The 21,705-nt window shown below is 40.0% G+C and overlaps 1 protein-coding gene across 1 annotated transcript; it reads left to right on the top strand.

Annotated features, from left to right (window-relative positions):
* The first annotated feature begins 11,558 nt into the window (after positions 1-11,558).
* Positions 11,559-20,268, top strand: LOC145957865 (uncharacterized). The gene is made up of 6 exons (XM_083074288.1): positions 11,559-11,689; positions 12,108-12,189; positions 17,173-17,297; positions 18,207-18,291; positions 18,730-20,010; positions 20,131-20,268. The coding sequence occupies exons 1-6, from the start codon at positions 11,559-11,561 to the stop codon at positions 20,266-20,268; spliced, it is 1,842 nt and encodes a 613-aa protein (XP_082930414.1).
* The last annotated feature ends 1,437 nt before the right edge of the window (positions 20,269-21,705 follow it).

Raw genomic sequence — 21,705 nt, 5'->3', positions numbered from 1 at the left:
GCCGAATTGAAGTTCAGTGCGGCCGTATTGTAGTTCAAAATGTTCAATACGGCCGTACTGAACTTTTGGGAGGCCGTATTGGGCTTCATTCCCTCCACTTTCTTATTTTTTGCTACTCTAAGACCTCTAAACCTACAGATTGTCATCCTAGGGTCTTCCAGGGTCTTCCAGGAGTCCTTCCGGCTGACTTTCCTTTGATCTTCGAGAGTCTTCGAGTTTTATTTCCGACCCGGACAATTTTAGGGGTCTACAGCTGCCCCCCCTTTACTTAGTCGGACGGCCTTTTGATGTACCGGCTGACAAGTAAAGGAGTTGACCCAATTGTCCGGGTGATGTGCCAACCTTCTGACTTGTAGCGTCTTCCGGTGGAAAATTGTTGAGTAGCCTCTCCAGGTTGTTGCATACCTCGGCGCTTCTGACAACCTTGGTAGCTAAGTTTACCCTCTCCAGGGTCAACTTCACTCGATGCCCGAGCCGGAAGTTGAATACCAACGTGCCTTCGACGACGCTGATGGTTGAGTACCGCCTCTCCAGGCCCTGCCTCTCAACATGAGGTAGTTGAGTATCGCCTCTCCAGGCCCTGCCTCTTAACATTCAGCAGTTGAGTATTGCCTCTCCAGGCCCTGCCTCTTAACATTCAGCAGTTGAGTACCGCCTCTCCAGGCCCTGCCTCTTAACATTCGGCAGTTGAGTATCGCCTCTCCAGGCCCTGCCTCTTAACATTCAGCAGTTGAGTATTGCCTCTCCAGGCCCTGCCTTTTAACATTCAGCAGTTGAGTACCGCTTCTCCAGGCCCTGCCTCTTAACATTCGGCAGTTGAGTATCGCCTCTCCAGGCCCTGCCTCTTAACATTCAGCAGTTGAGTATCGCCTCTCCAGGCCCTGCCTCTTAACATTCAGCAGTTGAGTATCGCCTCTCCAGGCCCTGCCTCTTAACATTCGGCAGTTGAGTATACCCTCTCCAGGGTCTGCGTCTTAACATTCGGCAGTTGAGTATCGCCTCTCCAGGCCCTGCCTCTTAACATTCGGCAGTGTGAGTTTACCCTCTCCAGGGTCTGCGTCTTAACATTCGGCAGTTGAGTTTTAACCTCTCCAGGGTCTGCGTCTTAACATTCGGCAGTTGAGTTTACCCTCTCCAGGGTCTGCGTCTTAACATTCGGCAGTTGAGTTTACCCTCTCCAGGGTCTGCGTCTTAACATTCGGCAGTTGAGTTTACCCTCTCCAGGGTTTTGAGATGATTTTTGTCTCCACAGTCCACGATGCTGCTTCGACGGTTTTTTCTGATTTTGTGCCGCTGAGGGCTGGATAACGCAGGGATCCGTCTAGGGGATGTGCAGTCATTCATAGGTTCCTGTGCCCCAACTTGCATTGCATTGTTGGTACCCATGGGGAATTTCTGACTCCTTGGGGTGTAGACACAGATGCTCTCTCTCTGAGTTGAGCGATGCCTTATGTTTGGCTGACGTCCTTTTGACGTAGGTGGAGTATCCCGGTTGTCCTTATTCGGGCGTCTCTTTTCGATTTTTGATTTTTTGTAGCCTCTGTGTAGGCTATTATCCGCTGGGGATTTTGTCATTGATTTTGATTAGCCTCTTCTGTTAGGCAGATCATCTTGACGCTTGATGTTTGGCTGAAAAGCCAGATTCCGCTTGGGGAATTGTTATTGATCTTTTGGATTTTTGCTTTTTTGTAGGAATGCCTCTGAGTAGGCGAGTGGGGATTTAAAGTTTATATATCCCAGAGTATTATTTAGAAAGCCTCTTCAGGCTTAGACTCACTCAACGCCTGAGTTGGAGAGCTATCTTCCACTGAAGAAGTTTTAAGTCCTTTGACTAGATATACTGCTTGGGCGATCGTGCTTCCATTGGGAATTTTGTCGATCTTGCTTTGATAGCTCTCGCTGGGGAATTTGGCCCGTGAGTGGGAGCTGAGATATCTCTGGGGAGTATTATTTCGGCGAGCCTCTCCAGGCTCAGTTATTCTGAAAGAGTATTATTTCGGCAAGCCTCTCCAGGCTTAGTTATTCTGAAAGAGTATTATTTCGGCAAGCCTCTCCAGGCTTAGTTATTCTGTACGAGTATTATTTCGGCAAGCCTCTCCAGGCTCAGTTATTTTGTACGAGTATTATTTCGGCAAGCCTCTCCAGGCTCAGTTATTCTGTACGAGGCGATTGATTTTCTAAATCTTTTTCCTTTTTTGTCGTTTTTGGCTTTTCCTGTATTTTTTTTGCCTTTTTTGTCATTTTTTGGCTTTTTCTGTATTTTTTGCCTTTTTGTCTTTTTTTTTTTTTTGGCCTTTTCTGTTGACTGCTGTCATACACAAGCAATTTTTCTATTTTTCTATTTTATGCAATTGCCTCATGATAAGGTCTTTGAATGTGCAATTAATGTGTGTGTGATGCACAAATGCAAGTTTTATTATTTAATGTTTTTTAGAAAAATGAATGGCTCTCCCTATCCTCCTTTTCTTGGAGGAATTTCTGTCATCGACGTGAGGGAATATTTTTGTGAGCCTTTTATGCAGGAGATTATGGATTTTATAGGAACCCCTCCAATTTTCTTTATTGACCGATTATTAAGGAATTTCATACAATTTTTTAGAAATACCAATTTAGAGGCATAATCACATGGTCAAGAGAGAAAAGAAATGAATAGATATTTTATTAATATTCACAAGTGTTTTTACAGAAAGATATATAGAAGGATTTTCTGAAGAATGGCTGGCCAGGGTAGGCTATATACATTGGGCTTAACAATCATATCTGTAATTGTCGCTCTTCCCGTTCCCCTAATTGCTTCAGCCTGAGCCAGGAGTGCAGATGCTGCAAGACGCTTGCTTCTAGAAGATAATCACTTGAACCGCCTTTCGGTTTTCGATTCAAGCGATCGTTGCGTGCTTTGCTCTTTCATCTTATTCTTTTGCCCCTAACTTTTGCCTAGGACGTATCCTAGCGGGGATGATTTTGCCTTTGTTTTGCCTAGTATCCTTGTACTGGCGGGCTTTTTGTTTTGCCCTAACTTTTGCCTAGGATGCCCTTTTTAGGGTTTTCATCCTAGCGGGCTTATGCAAGCAACGTTTTCAAGCATAGTACTTCTTTACCACGTCAGTGTTGACTGGGTATCGAAGTTCTTCTCCATCCATGTCTGTGAGGATTAATGCTCCTCCTGAGAAGGCTCGCTTTACCACGTATGGTTCTCCGTGATTTGGGGCCCACTTTCCGATTTTGTCCTTTCGAGTTGGTAGCAATTTCTTCATTACCAACTCTCCCTCATGGTAGACTCGAGGGTGGACTTTCTTGTCAAAAGCCTTTTTTGATCTTCTTCTGATAGGCTTGACCATGGCATATGGCATTCAGCCATTTTTCTTCAATGAGGTTCAACTGGTCAATACCGGCTTTGAACCCATTCTACCTCGGAAAGTTTTGCTTCCATAGTTACCCTTAGAGAAGGTATCTTGACTTCGACGGGTAGAACTGCCTCCATCCCATAGACGAGGGAGAATGGAGTAGCTCCTGTAGATGTGCGTACAGAAGTCCTATAACCACGGAGAGCGAAGGGTAACATCTCGTGCCAGTCTTTAAATGAGACAACCATCTTTTGCACTATTTTCTTGATGTTCTTATTGGTTGTCTCGACTGCCCCATTCATCTTTGGCCGATATGGGGAAGAATTATGGTGTTGGATCTCGAATTCTTGGCACAGTTCTTCCACCATTTTGTTGTTCAGATTAGATCCATTATCAGTGATGATTTATTTCTCCATGCTTCCACTAGATTATTCTAAAATTATTTGGGACAAGAGAGAAAAGAAAGGAAAGATATTTTTTGTTCTGAAGTTTGTGTTTTAGAGGGGATTTATTTTTCAAAAATGGTTTTTGTAAGAATGGATGGCCAAGGTAGGCTTATGTGTTTAGGCTTGTTTGATTAAACACTTATGAAGTTAAAAAGTCGTGTTGTGATTTGACAACTTGGATAGCTTCCCTTGAGCCTTTCTTTTTGAATTCGGTTCATGGTACCATCATGGATTTCTTTTGTTTTTTGATTGTCCTTATTTTTGCCTAAAACACCCTTTCGTGGTATTTTAGCGGACTTTTATTTTTTATTCATTGTTTATTTTCATAACCCTAACTTTTGCCTAGGTCACCTTTTCGTGGGATTCCTAGCGGGTTCTTTGCTCTTATTTTTGCGCAGCCCCCATTTTGGGTTTCCTGCCGAGCTTTTGTTTTTTAGGATTTTATTTTTTATCCATGATGGCGCTTTTCAAAGCCAAGGAAAGGTGCTCCAAGCTGTCATGCACTCTTCCACATAAAAATGATGCGGGTTAATTGTTATTAAGACAATTTTAACCTCATTCATGTTTATTCAAACAGGGTTAAAAATGATGTGGTTTAGAATTTTATTATAAGCAAGAAAAGAAGCAATGAAGAATGATTTTATTATAATCATAGTGGAAACATGTGTCCTTATTTCATCACTGATATGGGTCCCAATATTGACCTCTTTTATCTCTCGGCCATGCCCCAAATTCACAGTCTCCAATTTCTCTTGACGAGCTTCTTAATCTAGCAATCTTTGCAGATCCGGAGAAATGGTCTCCTCATCACTGTCCAACTCAACCCTTTCACCTTCGGATCCCGGTCAGAGCGAACAATTACAGACATAATTATTTTATTGGTTCTGTTTAGGTTTAGAATTATTAATGTTAATGAGGAAAGAGAGAAAAGAACAAAAAAGAGAGTAATGTGAAAAATGCCTCTTTATTGATATGTATTAAAACTGTACAAAAACCCTTATTTACATGAAAAGGTTCTCATGATCTCGGGTACTGATCATGAGTACCTAAAAGAAAAGAAAAATATGAAGGGGCCCTATCGTGGCTTGTTCTTCTCTCTAATCCTGCTTTGGCCGAGGATTCTTGCTCACGTCGGGCGCTATCGAATCGAAGGTGACCCATCCGGCATCAATAAGGTCTTGGACCTTGTATTTAAGAGCTAGGCATTTCTCTGTTGAATGCCCTGGTGCCCCCGAATGGTATAAACATTTGTCTTGCGGTTTGTACCAATAGGGATGAGGTGGATCAACCTTCTTTAGTGGAACGTAAGCTAGAAGACGTGCTTCCACTAGCTTCGGCAGGAGGTCGCTATATGTGGTCGGAAGTTTATCAAACTTCTTCACAGGGTTGAATTGCGACTTTCCTGACTTCGAAGTGGAAGAAGATGAGGAAATGGTTATGGCGCTGACTCTTCTCTCCTTCTTCTTCCCAAAGGTCTTCTTAGCTTTAAATGATTGGGAATGTTCAGCTAGCTTCCCACTTTTCAGCTCTTGTTCCACTCTTCCTCCAACATGATGGGACTCATGGTCACTGTGCTCAGCCCCGTGTATGTTGTGGTGACGCATGAGTTCCATCATTTGCGCCATTTGCTCCTTGAGCTGTGAGAGCTCGTCTGTAAGCTTCTTAATTTGTTCCTCCAACGCGTCCATCTTCTTGATTTTCTGCGCGCGTGAGGACAGAGAGATGACCAGCCACTTTCTAAAAATGAATATTTAATCTAATTAATTTATGGGATGAATACGCTCTTGACATGAGCTTGATAACCCTCCATTTTTAAGGTGCTGCCTTTTTAAAATGGAATGTTACCACCCTCCTTGACTTATGATCTCTCCTTAACGGAGAATCTCGATAATTATGGGTCTCTTTTACTCATGTCAAGAGGTATTGGTGAACCTAGAATGCATGGTTTATGAGGATGCATGATATCTTATTGGTAATGATGTACATGCTCCTTACTTTTATTATATTTTCACACATTGGTTTTTCCTCTCATGTCATGACATTTTCATGCATGGGGATTATTCTTTAGACCTTATCACGAGGTTATTTATTAATGCACAAACAATTGCACATAAGCATTTACACAAACAATTCACTCATCCACGAACAGTCACGAGCGAATCACGAGGTAGGGGTATCCTGCAGAAAAGTGCATATTCAAGGTGGTTCTAACTGTTCTCACCGGTCTGAGGCCCCCAAGGTGCCCCCATTATAGGGACCCAATTCCTCTCGTCGTAAGTCGATGGAAAGTTCCAACGCACTGTCGGACTTGAGTTCATGGTTATCACCTTGAGTGATGCTTTCCGACAACGATCTACGGGCACCTATAGACCCATTCGACAACCGGCCGTACTAACATCCACTCCCTATGGCTTTCCACTCATGCCCCTGGGTATAGAGGGAACTGTTGTGTGCAAAGGTTTGTGTGCAGTTTTTATTTCAAACAATTGCGGAAAATTAAACAAACAACAGTTATTAAAGCCAAATAGATAAACATGTTATCATACAAGCAAGGGGTAATGAAGTAATTTTAACTATTATTTGTTAAAAATAATCTGTCACTAAATGGGACTGACTCTCGAGGCTTCCCCAGCAGAGTCGCCATCTGTCGCCACCTGCCCGAAACGGGCTTTCGGCATTCGCGAAGGATGGTTGGACTCTTTTATTTGTTTAAAAATATGGATTGCTAGAATGACTTATTCTCAAACTGAGACCTCGTCAAACGAGCAATTTTATTAAAAGGCTCACCAATCCATGTTAATCCCAAGCGGGACCCTCCATAGATTAGCGGTTTTCATAAAAAGGAAGGGTTCATGGAGTCGCCACCAATGTTTTACTCAAAACATTGGAAAAAGGGATAAGGCAATTGATTTTATAAATCAACTTCGGCCATTACAACCAGAGTTGGGTAAGGGAGTCGGTTACGCGTGGGGAAGGTGTTAGCACCCCACAGCGCCCCTTTCGGGTTCCCTATGACAGATTATTTATTGAATAATAATGCAAAATTACTAAATTACCCCTATTTATTATAAGCAATTATGAATTAACTATCTACATGATGACAGTTTAAATATGTACACAGAAAGCAGTAAAAGGAAGGTCTTAAGAAGAAACCTTTGAAGCGTGCTTTTATATTCAAATAAAACTGGGAAGCTTTTTGGCGTTCCCTCGCTCTTACAAGCCCGCTCGCTTCCTCCTATAAAATTTTGACTATGGAAATCCGGAGGATTTCCTTTCGACTAAGTTCGAATCTCCAAACTAAATGCTCGGAATTCCAGAACTTCGTCGGATCGACTCCCAGAGAGATTTCTAGGGCAGAACACTGCTCAAAAACCCCAGAAAACTCAAGGAGGGAGTCAAAACTCTGTGGAAAAGTGTCCAATGACGTCCAAATGACGTCTTATTTATAGGGAACAGGCGCAATACGGTCCCTGGAATCAATACGGCCCGTATTGAAGTTTTGAACTTCAATACGGCCGTATTGAGTTCAGTGCGGCCGTATTGAAGTTCAGAAACTTCAATACGGCCGTATTGAGTTCAGTGCGGCCGTATTGAAGTTCAGAAACTTCAATACGGCCGTATTGAAGTTCAGTGCGGCCGTATTGTAGTTCAAAATGTTCAATACGGCCGTACTGAACTTTTGGGAGGCCGTATTGGGCTTCATTCCCTCCACTTTCTTATTTTTTGCTACTCTAAGACCTCTAAACCTACAGATTGTCATCCTAGGGTCTTCCAGGGTCTTCCAGGAGTCCTTCCGGCTGACTTTCCTTTGATCTTCGAGAGTCTTCGAGTTTTATTTCCGACCCGGACAATTTTAGGGGTCTACAGTCCCATGCGAGGCTAAAAGGCTTAATAAACTCTTGAAGTTCCAGGTTGATCTCAGAAGGAAGGTCTGAATAAGTGAGCAAGTCATCCACCATTTGCTCCACTTTTGTCTTAAACTCGGGAATGAGGAAGGCTTGATCAAGGTCTTCGACATATGCCTACGATCGGAAAGAGTCGAGCAAAGGTTGATAAGATGGTGTCTCAGAAACTTGCTCGATGACTTTTTCTTTTTCCTTCTCCGACCCAGAGGGACCACTCGTCCAGTTGCCCAAGACTTGGAAGATACTTTCGATATCCTCATCTTCTTCATTGAAGAAACTCATCAGATCCAAGTCTGTGGAAGGGATTGAGGAAAGGGCTTGGACAGAAGAGGTGGCACCTCCTTGAGTCGAGGGGGAAGTAGTGAAAGGTCGAGGTGATTCAGTCGAACCTGTACAAAAGGAAAATATATAAGATGGTTTCATTAAGAGTCATGATAAGATTGTAAAGTTGAAAGAAATATACCCTTGTTCGGACTCAAGGGAGGTTGTAGCTCAAAAGAAGGTTCACCTTGGGCAGAGTCTTGCAAAGCCTCAACGTTTGCCAAAGGTTCTGACTGGAGAATCTTATCCTCCTCGACCTTAGGAGGAATTTCAATCGAAGCCACAACTGAAGCGATCTCAGCAACGTTCAAATGGGGTGTGACCAACTACAAACAAGTGATGTGATCAGAGAAAAGAGATTAAAATTCACAAAAAATGAAACTGAGGAGACAAACTTGATGAGATGCCCTAGTGATGGGAGGAAGATCTCTCGACATTTCTCGAGAAGAATAAATGTGGATGACTTCGGCACCCTATGATGAACAAGCATTTTAGAAATGCCCAAGTAATAAGGGAATTCAGTCGAAATAAAAAATGAAAATACCTTAGGCACCGATTTCATGGCATCTTTAAGAAGCTTTTGAGTGGGAGGCTTCTGAGTTTTCTTGGAAAGAGAAACCACCAACTTTCCCTTCCCCTTATCAGGTTTTTTCGTGGTCGAAACCTGAAATTGGAAGGACAGCTTTAGTCAAGACTCAAAATGGAGAGTACCAGGGTAGATTAAGATACAACAGGATACTTACAGTTTTGGTGCTGCTCGAGTCCACCTTTTGTTTTTTGGAGGTTTCAATACTCTGAAACATAAGGACCAGAAGGAGTAAAGTAAAACAAATAAATCTAGAAATATGTTTAAAGGGCTAGCTCGAAAAGAAGTCTACCTTGGTCCGTAAAGAAACCTTGTCGAAAGCGGTCTTTCTTTTTTGACCTTTCAATGATGTCCCTTGGACATCATCATCATCACTCTCCCAGTCGAGAGTTTGATCAACGTGTTGTGGAACACGTTGAGAAATAGCAGCTGTAAAACAACATAGAAAAAGAAAAAGAAAGTGAGAAAAGTACAATCAAGAATTCGAGAAATTTCTTAGTTATAGTCATTTACCAGGGGGAGGATTAGTGTTATCGACCCAACACAATGGCCACCATCTTATCCGAGGAAAATCGTACAGGGAACATTTTGCATAAGTGACTCGATTCTTTACAAGAATCGCTTTATTTTCGAGATATAAGGGATCAAGTGTTTTTACCCAAGGAGGGTAAGATAAATATTTAGCGAAACCAAAAAGAGAATTTGGAAGAGGAGGTATACTTTTTGGACAAAATTTTTCGAAGTCAGTTTTCCCTCGAGGATTAATTACCTTTTTCGAACGGATGTTCCTCTATACCATTTTCGACATAGAGACAGATGCATCGAAGATGGTTCGACCAATGTTGTCAGGTCGATAACAAACTTAAAAAATTGCTCGAATTGATAAATAATAGTTCAGTTCCTGAAAGTACCTGATTGTTTGGGTCCCTGTGAACAAGAGAGAGGAGAATTAATCAACTTCTTCAAAAAACTATCAAAATCGAGGAGTTTATCTACAATATAATGACACCACCATCGAAGATAACACTTTGACACTAAGAAAGAGGGAGAGAAATGGCATGGGGTGAGTCTAAGTTCTTTGTCAGGTCGCAGAATAAACTCCAAAACTTCCTCATAGTTTCCAGTGTCGACACAAATGTTAGAGTCAATACTTTCTTTTCTCTGAAGGGGAAGAGGCTTCATCTGACAGAGACCAAATTGGCGAGCAAACATTTGAGGCTGGTAAGGATAGATCCTAACATCTTTTTGTCTCATACCAGAAATGATTATATCCCAGGAAAGGAACCCAAACCAGATCTTAATCGCATCAGAAGTAATATTTCCAACCTGGTTATTCTGTCGAAGCCAAGAGGGACCTGTCAAGGTGGGTCGAATAAAAGGAGCTAAATCCTCACTAAATTCGGTGAAGCTGAGAATGGCATCAATATATGTGGCGAAGTTATCAACTAAACGTTTTCGAGGAGTCAAAGTGGTTAAACGGGCACCCTCAAGTTCACAAGTGGGAGTGAAGGTCGAAGTCAGGGATAGTTTCTTCTCGAAAATGGTATTGAGCCATAGTTGAAGCAGCCATAATGGTCCAGAAAGATTTCGAGGCCCAGATTCTCGGAAAAGGCTTTTCGAAGCTTCATCGAGACAGGTATATAAGGAGGCCAATAAGAGTTTACTTAAACAAACTTTCTTTTTCGGATGTAAGGCTTGAGCAAGGGTATAATAGTATTTTGGAACCTGAAGCGAGGGAGTACAAAAAATGCAAGCAGATAACCAGTACATTAAAAAAGCTATGTGTTCAGAAATCGAAACAGTAGTACCAGGTTGTCCTACATGAGCATTGATAAAAGCTAAATAAGTCTTCTTGTCCCAAGTAATAGAGAGTTCCTTGATCAAATCTCTTCCTCAAAGGCATCAGGGTAAAACCTATCTCCTACGGGGGGTAGACCTGTTATTGCTGCTATATCCAACAGAGTAGGGCAAACGAAACCACAGGGGAACTCAAAAGCCCTAGTCTCTCTATTCCAAAAGAAAATTGCTGAAAGCAGCATTTGAGGGTCGAAAAGGTGCAGATCAAACTTTGCGAGTTGAACAAACTCGAGTATACCAGTTTCTGCCCAAGAGGATTTCATTGCGTCTTCTACACGAAGTAACCACTGGAGGTGCCTATCTTTAATAGGAGGAAAAGCTCAAAAAAAATTTGTAGTATCTCCAAACAGTGTTAAGTCTATTTTGGAAGAATGAATGAAAGGAAGAGTAGAGGAATCTTCAGGTAACAAAGTATTGCCAAATTTCTTCTTATTTTGACCAAGAAACGGCCCTAGAAAAGCATGCATACTACCATTCCCAAGAGAGAAGGGAAGAAGTACTTGAGAATTATAGATCTTGAGGCTGGCTTCCTCCATGCCAGGAATGGGTACAAAGGTCTCATTGCTCTCAAGGACAGTGCAAACTTGCGCATCATCAACAAAGGAATAGACTGAGTAGAGGTTGCAGTCGCCATTACAGTAGGGGATGTTGCAGTGGCCAACGTAGGAGACGATGTAGAAGCCACAGTAGGAGAAGACGCAGAAGCCATGGTTGGAGAGGATGCAGAAGCCAAGACCGGAGAGACTATTGACTCCACGGTAGCAGAAGACGATGCAGCAGAAGAAGCCATTGTTTAATGCAAGCAAGAAGTATATGGACGAATGGATGAAAGAAGAATGGAATGAGAAACCAAAGACCAAGAACCAGAGGAAGAACTGAGCAAGAAAGCTTAGGCGTGAAGGAAGAAAAGCACAGAATAGTAAAAATGATTTGACTCTAGGGTAAAAAATAGGGTTTTAATGTGTTGATGGGCCTAAGGTGAAACGATTTTGATAAAATAATTCAAAATTTAAATTGAAATTCGTAACAGCCGCCAAAACGGTCATTATCATAAGAAAAATTTACGGAGTCATGTGAGCACGCGCCGCCAGGGTAATCAATGTCCCATCAAACGATCATTTGCATTAAATATGGGATCAGAGTAGGTTTTCATCGAAGAAATCTCAAGTCACTGGTGGATGTCATTCGTGCAAAGTCGAAAACAACTCACAATAGGAATTCCAATCTCTCGTTAGTAAGTACATCAAGATTGAATTCCTAGGGGGGCATTTGTTATGACTACTCGAAAACCAAGAAAATCGAAAGATGTCCCTATGAAGGAAATCGAAAGAGAGAAGAAGATCAACACCTACCTGGAACATATTAGGAGTCTCATTTATTCGTGCTAGAGGTTGAAAAGTCGAGTAAGTCGAACGAAAACTACTCGAAAAAGCAACAAGTTATTGGAGGTTTATGATGGTTAAAATGCAGCAGGGTAACTACTAATGGTCAAATTGGAAAAAGACATGAGACGAGTGGTTATGAGAAGTTACATTTTGGATCCACGTAATGTGCTTAGTGGGTAGTGGTTATACCCCAATAATGCACACGCTTAATATTAACCGTCTCTGATTAGCCTTATAAATATGAGAAATGTATTGATTGCCAGGGTCGGAAAACTCATACTAAAACAAGAATCTGAAGCACTCTCTGCCTGCGCATATGGCTTTCGTGCGAGGAATCGTTTTTGGGTATGATTAATTCTCGACCACTTTCCTTTTGCTTTTTAGGGGTAGAATTAGTGTAGTTCTTTCAGTTTATTTCTTTTAATCACGTAGTTATATCACTTTGACATTGTAATTCTAGAACATTATGCAAGTTGAACCATGATTTGTATTGCAAATATCTCAATTATTCATTCTGTTCATCTTAGCATTTATGTGTATGAAAATTATTGCTTGTTAATTATTGAAGAATCTTTAGAAACAAGTAATCATTAATCTTCCTACTCCTCTTCTCGTTTTAAAAACCTCACATATCTAAATTGAAACGTTTATCGTGCTAGTTCAAGTAAAAAGAATCCATAAAACAAATTCCACCGTGAACATATATATAATATAATTAAAATTTATAATAAATTATATATAAAAATAATATATTTAAATATATAAAATATATTTAAAATAAATATATATAACTATTTTTAAATATATAATAAATTATATTTTAAATTTATAATAAATAAATTGTAGTAAAAATAATATTTTTATTTATTGATTTTTTTTGTTCGTCCTAGGAGTATCCACCACCGATAGCAGTGACTAATCTCCTTGCTACGTTAGAGGCACCTCAAAAGGTGGGATAACTGACCCCAAGATTTAATGCGACTGCATACATAAGGCAGGATTCGAACTCCTGACCTTACTTAAATGTGGATCAAATAATAATAATAAATAAAAATTGAATTAAATAAAAGATTAAATCCTTTTACAAATTTTTTTAATAAAAAAATATTTCCACATAATTTACAAATTCATATTTAATATATAATGTTGATTAAAGTAAGAAATGCGTGACGAATAATTACATCGATAAAAACAATGATGGAAGGCACGTCACCTGAAAAGAGATAAGGCAGACTCGAAAGTGCGAGAAAGGGGAAGCAGTGGACGAAAGATGCACGGTGAAGATTGGAGGGCTCGCAAGTCTTATTCTATTTCATTTTATTTATTCATTTATTTATTATTTTTTCAATTAAACACCTAATTTCTATTTCATTTCTTATTTATTTTCATCAAATATTTCTTCCTGCTTCATTTCTCTCGAATTTTTATTTATTTATTTATTTTTATCTCTCATTCCTTTCTAGTTTCTACCCTATACACATGAAGTCCTTCATCAATTTATATTCTGGCCTTGGTCTGGATGTGACATGATTAGTTTTAATTAATGATCATAAAACCAACATGTGATAAATATCACACTCTGGTGCATGCCCCAAACATGTATGAGTCCTGCCCTTTTCTCGTCTACGTTTTCCTTTTTTAACTTTCTAGATAAGACAGTGAAAGTTATCATGTGAAGGAAAATATTTGATAGACAGATAAGCCATGATAGAAAAACAATAAAATAATAATAATTTTATAGATTATTTAGTAAAAATAAAATAAATAAAATAATTTATATTTATTATATAATATAAATTTTCTTATTAAAAAGTAAAATGTATAAAAACGAATATTTTGATCATTTAATTATAAAAACAAATGTTATATATTTTTAATCCTTAAATTGTTATCGATTTTTATTTTTAGTTTCTACAAAAAAAAATTAATATAAATTTTAGTCTCAACTTAAGGATTAAAAATATATAACATTTGTTTTTATAATTAAATGACCAAAATATTCTTTTTTATACATTTTACTTTTTAATAAGAAAATTTATATTATATTATAAATATAAATAATTTTATTTATTTTATTTTTACTAAATAATCTATAAAAAAAATTCTATCATGCCTTAACTGTGTATCAAAGAATATTTGAATATTTTGTTTGAAGAGACAAATTAAAGAACACTTAAGATGAGTCATAATTGTCTTATAAAAGAATACTTATATATTTGTGAATGATAGTGAAATTTGATCAAGAACTGGACACAATTTTGATAGTTGAGACAAATTAATATAAAATATTTATGTTATTTGATTTACTTTGTTTACACTCTTATAGGCTTATTTAATAACTTTTTTTATTTGGAAAAGGTGTTGAGTTTTGAGTCTAGTATTCATCCTCTTTTAGTATTTTTCTTTTCTCCACCCTATCTTTTTCATATTATTATTTTTGGTTTTGGAAATATCAAAAATATAACTGGAGATGTTAAGGTCAGCTTGGTTTCACTATTTTTTGTTTTCGTTTTCAAAGAAAGGAGAAAATAAACTTGAAAATGTGTTTAGTTTTAATTTTAGAAAATGTTTTATGTGAAAATGTTTTAAAAAATAGCTCAATTTTGAAAGCATAAAAACTTCATTTTCAATTGAAAACATAGTAGTATTGTAACACCCTTCAAATTTGACAATTCAGCAGTTTCATTCTATATGGCACTTCACATAGTGACATTTTACATAACTTATTATTGGTCAGAACTCTTTACTAGTTATAACCCTCTATGGGTACCCTTTTTTGAGATACTTGGTCGCCTTTAGGATTAAGGAATGTCCCCATAAACTAACACAATACTTTTCAGCATTTTTTATCCTCACTGACACGCTTTTTAGGAAGCTTTCCAAAAGCCACTTATTTCTAAATTACTCTAAGTCAAGCATGTTTAACTGTGAAGTTCTTATGTGATAAGCTACAAAAAAGTAAATACATCTTGTTAATATAGGTAGTACAAATTAAATTTTTTAAGCCATTTTAAGCTATACAATCTCACACTTGAACAAATCTCACTAGTGAAAAATCAGACTTTTACGTCACCTCTTTGTTGTCGGACATATAAAAAACCGACGTAAAAAAGATATGGTGGCATTTTTGTAATTTTTGTGAACTTTTTTACGTCGGACTTAATAGGGTCCGATGTAAAATTTAAAATCTACGTTGGATGTATCTTGTGTCCGACGTAGATTTTACATTTTACGTTGGACCTCTATTATATTCGACGTAAAAAAAAGATTTCTATATACGCTCACATTGCGGCAAAGGTGCTTAATTGACCAGCATGAAAAAGAAACAAAGTGGATTTCACTGCTTCTCTCTTCCCGTTGATGAAGGCTTCTGCACCCGCGCGCTATTTGTAAACAAGAGAGTAAAGATCCTAACTTTCTTCTGCACCCTCTCGTTTCTTCTACACCCTCTCGTTTCAAAAATCTTGACTTGCATTAGCTATTTTGTTGATTTTACATCTGGAACGGGCCGTTCTACAACCAGAACGACCCGTTCTGCTTGTAGTCATTATGTGTTAATTGTGCAGAACGGCCCGTTCCAAATGGATAAGTAACACACAATGATTGCAAGCAGAACGGGCCGTTCTGGTTGCAGAACAGTCCGTTCCATATGCATTAAATTTGTGTCATCACAATTTTACGTCGGTTCTTGCCTTGTCCGACGTAAATTTACGTCGACTATCACAATCAACGTAAATTTATGTCTCCCGCATCGACGTCAGAGGTTTTTCCGACATAAAACCCCTAAAATAACTGACGTAGAATGTACATTTTGTACTAGTGTCTTTAGATTCCTTTCATTTTGGTGTGTTTAGGGTGTTATAGGTATCACAAAAATTATTGGATTCTTTTTTCCCTTGTCAACTTTTTTTGCTATTTCTTCTCAAATCGGTTCTTAACCGCCTTAAAACAACTTCTTTTTTTAATCCTTTTTTACTCATTATTTAAATAAATCCGAAACCTTAAATCTTAGACCCTTATAAACACACACGATGTATTACAGGTAACTTAATCGAGTGTTTTATATACATAATTAAATTTACTAAATGTCTTATATATTATAAATATTAGATACATCAATTCAATTGAGAATTAATATTCTAGTGTAATTAATGTGAATAAAAAGTATTTTATAATTTATTTGACACAGATTACACACACAAAACATATATTACGCGTAGCTTAATTGAGTTTTTACATACATAATTAAATTTACTAAATGTCTTATATATTATAAATAGCATACATCAATTCAATTGAGAACTAATATTCGAATGTAATTAATGAGAATAAAAAAGTATTTTATAATTTATTTTACACAATTATTTTATAAAATTTTAATTTCATGTGTTATATATTATTTAATTTAATTATTATTGAAAAAAATATATTATTTGATTATTAAAATTAAATACTAGGTATAAAATATGTTAAATATTTATTGTAATCGAAAATTGATGGCTAATTTTAAAGATAAATAATATCATTTATATATATATATATATATATATATATATATTTGTAAAAGTTAAGATATAATAATAATTATATTTATATTTATATATTTATTATATATAAATAATACAAAAAGTTAAATAATATTGAAGATATATATTATAAATTTTATGTCATAAATATTTTATGAACTTTTATTGAAAAAAATTAAACAAAACACATTTTCTAAATTTTAAGTTTGAAAAAAAAAAAACTTATTTTTTTTGAAAATGAAAGTAAGAAATAAAAAGTAAAAATAAAAATATTTTTTAAATCCAATCCCTGACCTTGCTTAATGTGAGACCCGATTTTCTTTTCCTTTTCTTCCACGAACACTCAACTCTCTTTCACTCTCAAAACTTTCTCATTCACTCCTTCTTCTCACATTTCTGATTCACTCTCATTGCTTGAATTCAAGGTGTTGAATAGGTGATTATCTTTCAGAACCGTGCCGTGCGGAACCTCTTCCTTCATCTTCTTCTCCAACTCTCTTCCTCTTTGTTTTCGTTTCTCTTCCCGGAAGCTCGGATTCTTCACCCGAGGTAAGGGAAGCTGGTTATTTTCGCTGTGTTTGGCTGTGATTGAGTTCAGAACTCATTTGTTGGTTGATGATTGTTGAATTTCAGGCTAAGATTGTTGACAATGGGGTTTTTGGGGGTTTCGGAGTTTTGATAAAATTTTGAGATTTATGATGAAATGTGGTTGCATGTTGAAAATGAGACGTTTTTGTTGATGTTTGATGAAAGAGGAAGCTTTTGGATGGTTTGCATGTTGGATTGCTGGTTGTTTTCGCAGGATTTAGTTAAGTTTTTCAAACTGGTGAGGTTGCTGCTGAGCTTCGCGCTGAGCACAGTTCTTCGCGCCGGGCGCGTGGCCACCAGGGGACCCCATTTGGCCAAGCTCGCCGGGCGCAATGATGAGTGCGCTGGGCGTGCTTGAGAATGTGGGTCTCTGGTTGGCCCGCGCTGGGCGCGATACCCGTTACAACATCCTTTTGGATTCTTGAGGCTGCGCTGAGCGTGGCCCTTGTCGCGCTGGGCGTGAGACTCCTTGGGAGTCTCTGCCTTGTGGGCGCTGGGCGTAATTTAAATTGCACCTGGACGCGAGACCAAGGGGAGGTCTCTGCCTTCCCCGCGCTGGGCGCTGGGTTAGGTACGCCGGGCGCGTGATACTCCTTAGAGTCTCTGCCTGGCCTGCGCTGGGTGCAATTGGTATTGCGCCAGGCGCGAGAGAGCCTTGGGCTCTCTGGCTGAGTCCCGTCGGGCGCGAGCATGCTTGCGCTGAGTGCGCTGGCCCCTGGGGCTCTTTGGTTGTACTACGCTGGGCGCAACTACGAGGGCGTCGGGCGCGGAGATGAGATATTATTATGTATTGAATTATGTTGTTCTATGCTAAGTTGAGTTGAAGTGGATGATTATAATTTGATGACTAGTAGATAATGTTGGTTGATTGATGTTGAGTTGTAAAGTTGAGTTGTGTTGTAAGTTGATATGTCGAGTTGTAAAATTGAGTGTGTTGCAAGTTGATATGTTGAGTTGTAAAAGTTGTGTTGTGTTGTATGTTGATTTGAGTTGTTGTAGGCCATAAGGGTTGAGTTGTTGTAGGCCTTAAGGGCTGAGTTGTTGTAGGCCTTAAGGGTTGAGTTGTTGTAGGCCAAAACGGCTGAGTTGTTGTAGGAGATCTCCGAGGTGGTGTGCATGACGACGCATTATTTTCTAATGGCTGGTTTGTTGTATAACCGATGAGATGTAGACTGTTGTTGTGTTGATAGTTGAAGTTGTTTCTGAGTTTTTTTTAAACCTTGCTATACGTTGTTCTTGTTATACTAGCTTACCCTTTGTTGTTTCCTTGTGGCTGGACTGCTGTGATCGTACTATGTACACGAGCAGAGCAGGGATAGGTGTGTGGCCTGTGGTGAGTCTGCGGCTGGCAGGCGAAGCTGACTTAGTTGCTGTTTCGTTGTATTAGCTACTAGGTGTAGCGGTTGACGATGTATTTTGTTTTTGGTTGGATGTTTTTAGCACACTCTAACTCTAGTCGGATTGGGACTTTGTATATACTTATATTCTAGATCCTATAATTATATACTCGCTCTTTCTGTCTGGTGTTTCCGGTGTTCAGTGGTGTGTGTGTAGTGACCAGTCGGGTCGTTACACTTTAGTGGTATCAGAGCAGTTCGAGTCTAGTGGACACTCTTTGGGGGTGGTTCCTTTAGGCTTCTGTGGTGTTGAACTCTGAGTTGCGATGTCTTAATGTGTTGATTGCTGTGTTGATTGTTGTGGTGTTTTGTTGTATTGCTGAATTGTTGTTTGGTTTAGATATTGTATATTAAAGATGTTGTTGCTTTTGTAGACAATGTCTAGAGCCAATGAACAGATAGCCCGGGCCATGGAGATAATGGCCATGGCTATGCAACTGCAAAATGCCTATTTTTCTAGGATGGAGGCGGAGAGAGCTGCAGCTAGTGCAGCAAGGCCCACTGGGTCACAGGAGAGCCGGGACTTGGCTGAGTTCCGGAAATGCCATCCTCCTCAGTTCAAGGGAGAGGCAAATCTAGAGGTGGATGACCACTGGATTTGTGAGCTTGAGAAGATCTTCACTGTACTGGGATGTTCTCAAGAGAGGAGGCTAGCATACGCGGTGTACATGCTTGTTGGAGAAGCCGAGCATTGGTGGAGGGGTACCCATCATATGCTAACTGCCAGAGGGGTGGTTGTGGACTGGGAGTGCTTCAGAAGGATGTTCTTGGAGAAGTATTTCCCTGAGTGTGTGAGACATGCCAAGGAAGCTGAGTTCATGCGCTTACACCAAGGAGGGATGATTGTTTCTAAATATGCGATGAAATTCGAGCACCTAGCTCGTTTTTATTCGCAAGGCATAGCTGAGGCTTGGAAGTGTCGGAAGTTTGCTGAGGGTCTGAAATATGATCTAAAGAGGGTGGTGGTGCCTATGGCCATCACTGAATTTCCAGCCTTAGTGGAGAAGGCGAAGGTGGTTGAGCGGTTGGAAGGTGGTAACCGCGGGGTGAAGACTGCTGATGAGCCATCTGGGTCCAAGAAAGGAGGGAACCAGAGGAAGCCGTATGATAGGCCCCAACCTCAGCAAGGGGGTATTGTCATTAGGCAACCTTCTGGTGCTGCTGGTGGTGGAGGACAGGGTGGAGGTGCTGCCCTTAGATGTTACAGGTGTGGTGGGTCCCATATGATCAGGGATTGCCCCCACACAGAGAACTGGTGTTTCAGGTGCCAGCAGATGAGCCATGTGTCTTTCAACTGCCCCACCGGAAACAGACCGGAGAGGAATACACGGAGGAGTGATGCTCAGAGAGGAGATGCTCAGAGGGGTGACAGACCCACCGCTGCTGGTAGGGTCTTTGCTTTGACAGGTGCTGAGGCTTCGACTTCTTCTGATCTTGTGAAAGGGAAGGGCAGAGCTGCTGGTAAGGATGTGGTGTTTTTGTTTGATTGTGGAGCTTCTCACTCCTTTATCTCTTATACTTGTGTTGCCATGTTGGGTGTACCTATATGTGATTTGGGGTTGAGACTACTAGTGTCGACGCCTGGGTCTGCTTCAGTAGTTGCTTCTGAGTTGTGTGCTGGTTGCCCTATTGATGTGAATGGGAAGAGGTATAAGGTAAACTTGATTTGTTTGCCTTTAGTTGATATTGACATAATCTTAAGGATGGATTGGTTATCTGCCAATCGTATCCTTATAGATTGTGCCAATAGGCGGTTGATCTTTCCTCAGAAGGAGGATGAGTTGTTGATTTCAGCTGGCCAAGCTGAATCATTGTTGAGGGATGGAGCAGAGTGTTGTCTTCTTCTTGCTGCCATGAGTGTGGAGACTAAAAGAGTTATTGCGGAGATTGATGTGGTACGGGATTTTGTTTAGGTGTTCCCAGATGAAGTGCCTAGGTTGCCTCCTACTAGGGAGATGGAGTTTAGCATTGACTTGGTTCCAGGAGCGGGGCCAGTGTCGGTGGCTCCCTATAGGATGGCTCCTGCTGAGTTGGTTGAGCTGAAGGGTCAGTTAGAAGACCTATTGGAGAAGCAGTTGGTGCGTCCGAGCGTCTCGCCGTGGGGTGCTCCTGTGTTGTTGGTGAAGAGAAGGATGGAGGTAGTCGACTTTGTGTGGATTACCGGCAGTTGAATAAGTTGACCATTAAGAACAAATATCCATTGCCACGGATAGATGACTTAATGGATCAGCTTAGGGGAGCATCCGTTTTCTCGAAGATTGACTTGAGGTCGGGCTATCACCAGATCAGGGTGAAGGAGGGTGACATACCAAAGACTGCTTTCAGGACTAGGTATGGTCACTATGAGTATGTCGTGATGCCGTTTGGTGTGACCAACGCCTTTGCAGTGTTCATGGATTACATGAACAGGATTTTCCGGCCGTTCTTGGATGAATTTGTGGTGGTATTCATTGACGATATCTTGATTTATTCAAGGACCCGGGAAAAGCATGGAGAGCACTTAAGGTTGGTGCTGGAGATTTTGAAGGCGAAGCAGTTGTATGCTAAGCTTTCAAAATGTGAGTTTTGGTTGAATGAAGTGAGGTTCTTGGGCCACGTGATTTTAGTTGAAGGGATTGATGTTGATCCGGCTAAGGTGGAGTCGGTGTTGCAGTGGGAGCGTCCGAGGACTGTCACTGACATTCGGAGCTTCGTGGGTCTGGCGGGTTACTATCGACGGTTCATTGAGGGATTCTCCAAGATAGTAGCGCCTCTAACCCAGTTGACGAGGAAGGAGCAGCCGTTCATTTGGACAGATGCCTGTGAGCGGAGTTTTGAGGAGTTGAAGAGGAGGTTGACTACTTCTCCTGTGTTGGTGTTGCCGGATTCTGGTAAACCCTTTGATGTGTACTGTGATGCCTCTCACCAGGGTCTTGGGTGTGTGCTGATGCAACACAGGAAAGTGGTGGCATATGCTTCAAGGCAACTGAAGAACCATGAGAGGAATTATCCCACTCATGACTTGGAGTTGGCAGCTGTTGTTTTTGCCTTGAAGATATGGCGACATTATCTGTATGGTGCTCAGTTCAGCGTCTTCAGTGATCACAAGAGTTTGAAGTATCTGTTTGATCAGAAGGAGTTGAACATGAGGCAGAGACGGTGGATGGAGTTTCTGAAGGACTATGACTTCCAGTTGATGTATCATCCTGGCAAGGCCAATGTTGTGGCGGATGCGTTGAGTAGGAAATTCATCCACATGTCTGGCATGATGGTGAAGGAATTGGAGTTGGTGGAGGAGTTCAGGGATTTGAATCTCTGTGTGGAGTTAGCTCAGGATCACATTAGTTGTGGGGCAATTACCATAACTAATG

This window comes from Cajanus cajan, chromosome 5 (genome assembly GCF_000230855.2).
Source record: "Cajanus cajan strain Asha chromosome 5, NIPB_CcT2T_4, whole genome shotgun sequence".
Taxonomy (NCBI): Eukaryota; Viridiplantae; Streptophyta; class Magnoliopsida; order Fabales; family Fabaceae; genus Cajanus; species Cajanus cajan.
The sequence above is the reverse complement of the archived record's forward strand: the minus strand, read 5'-3'. Positions and strand labels throughout refer to the sequence as shown.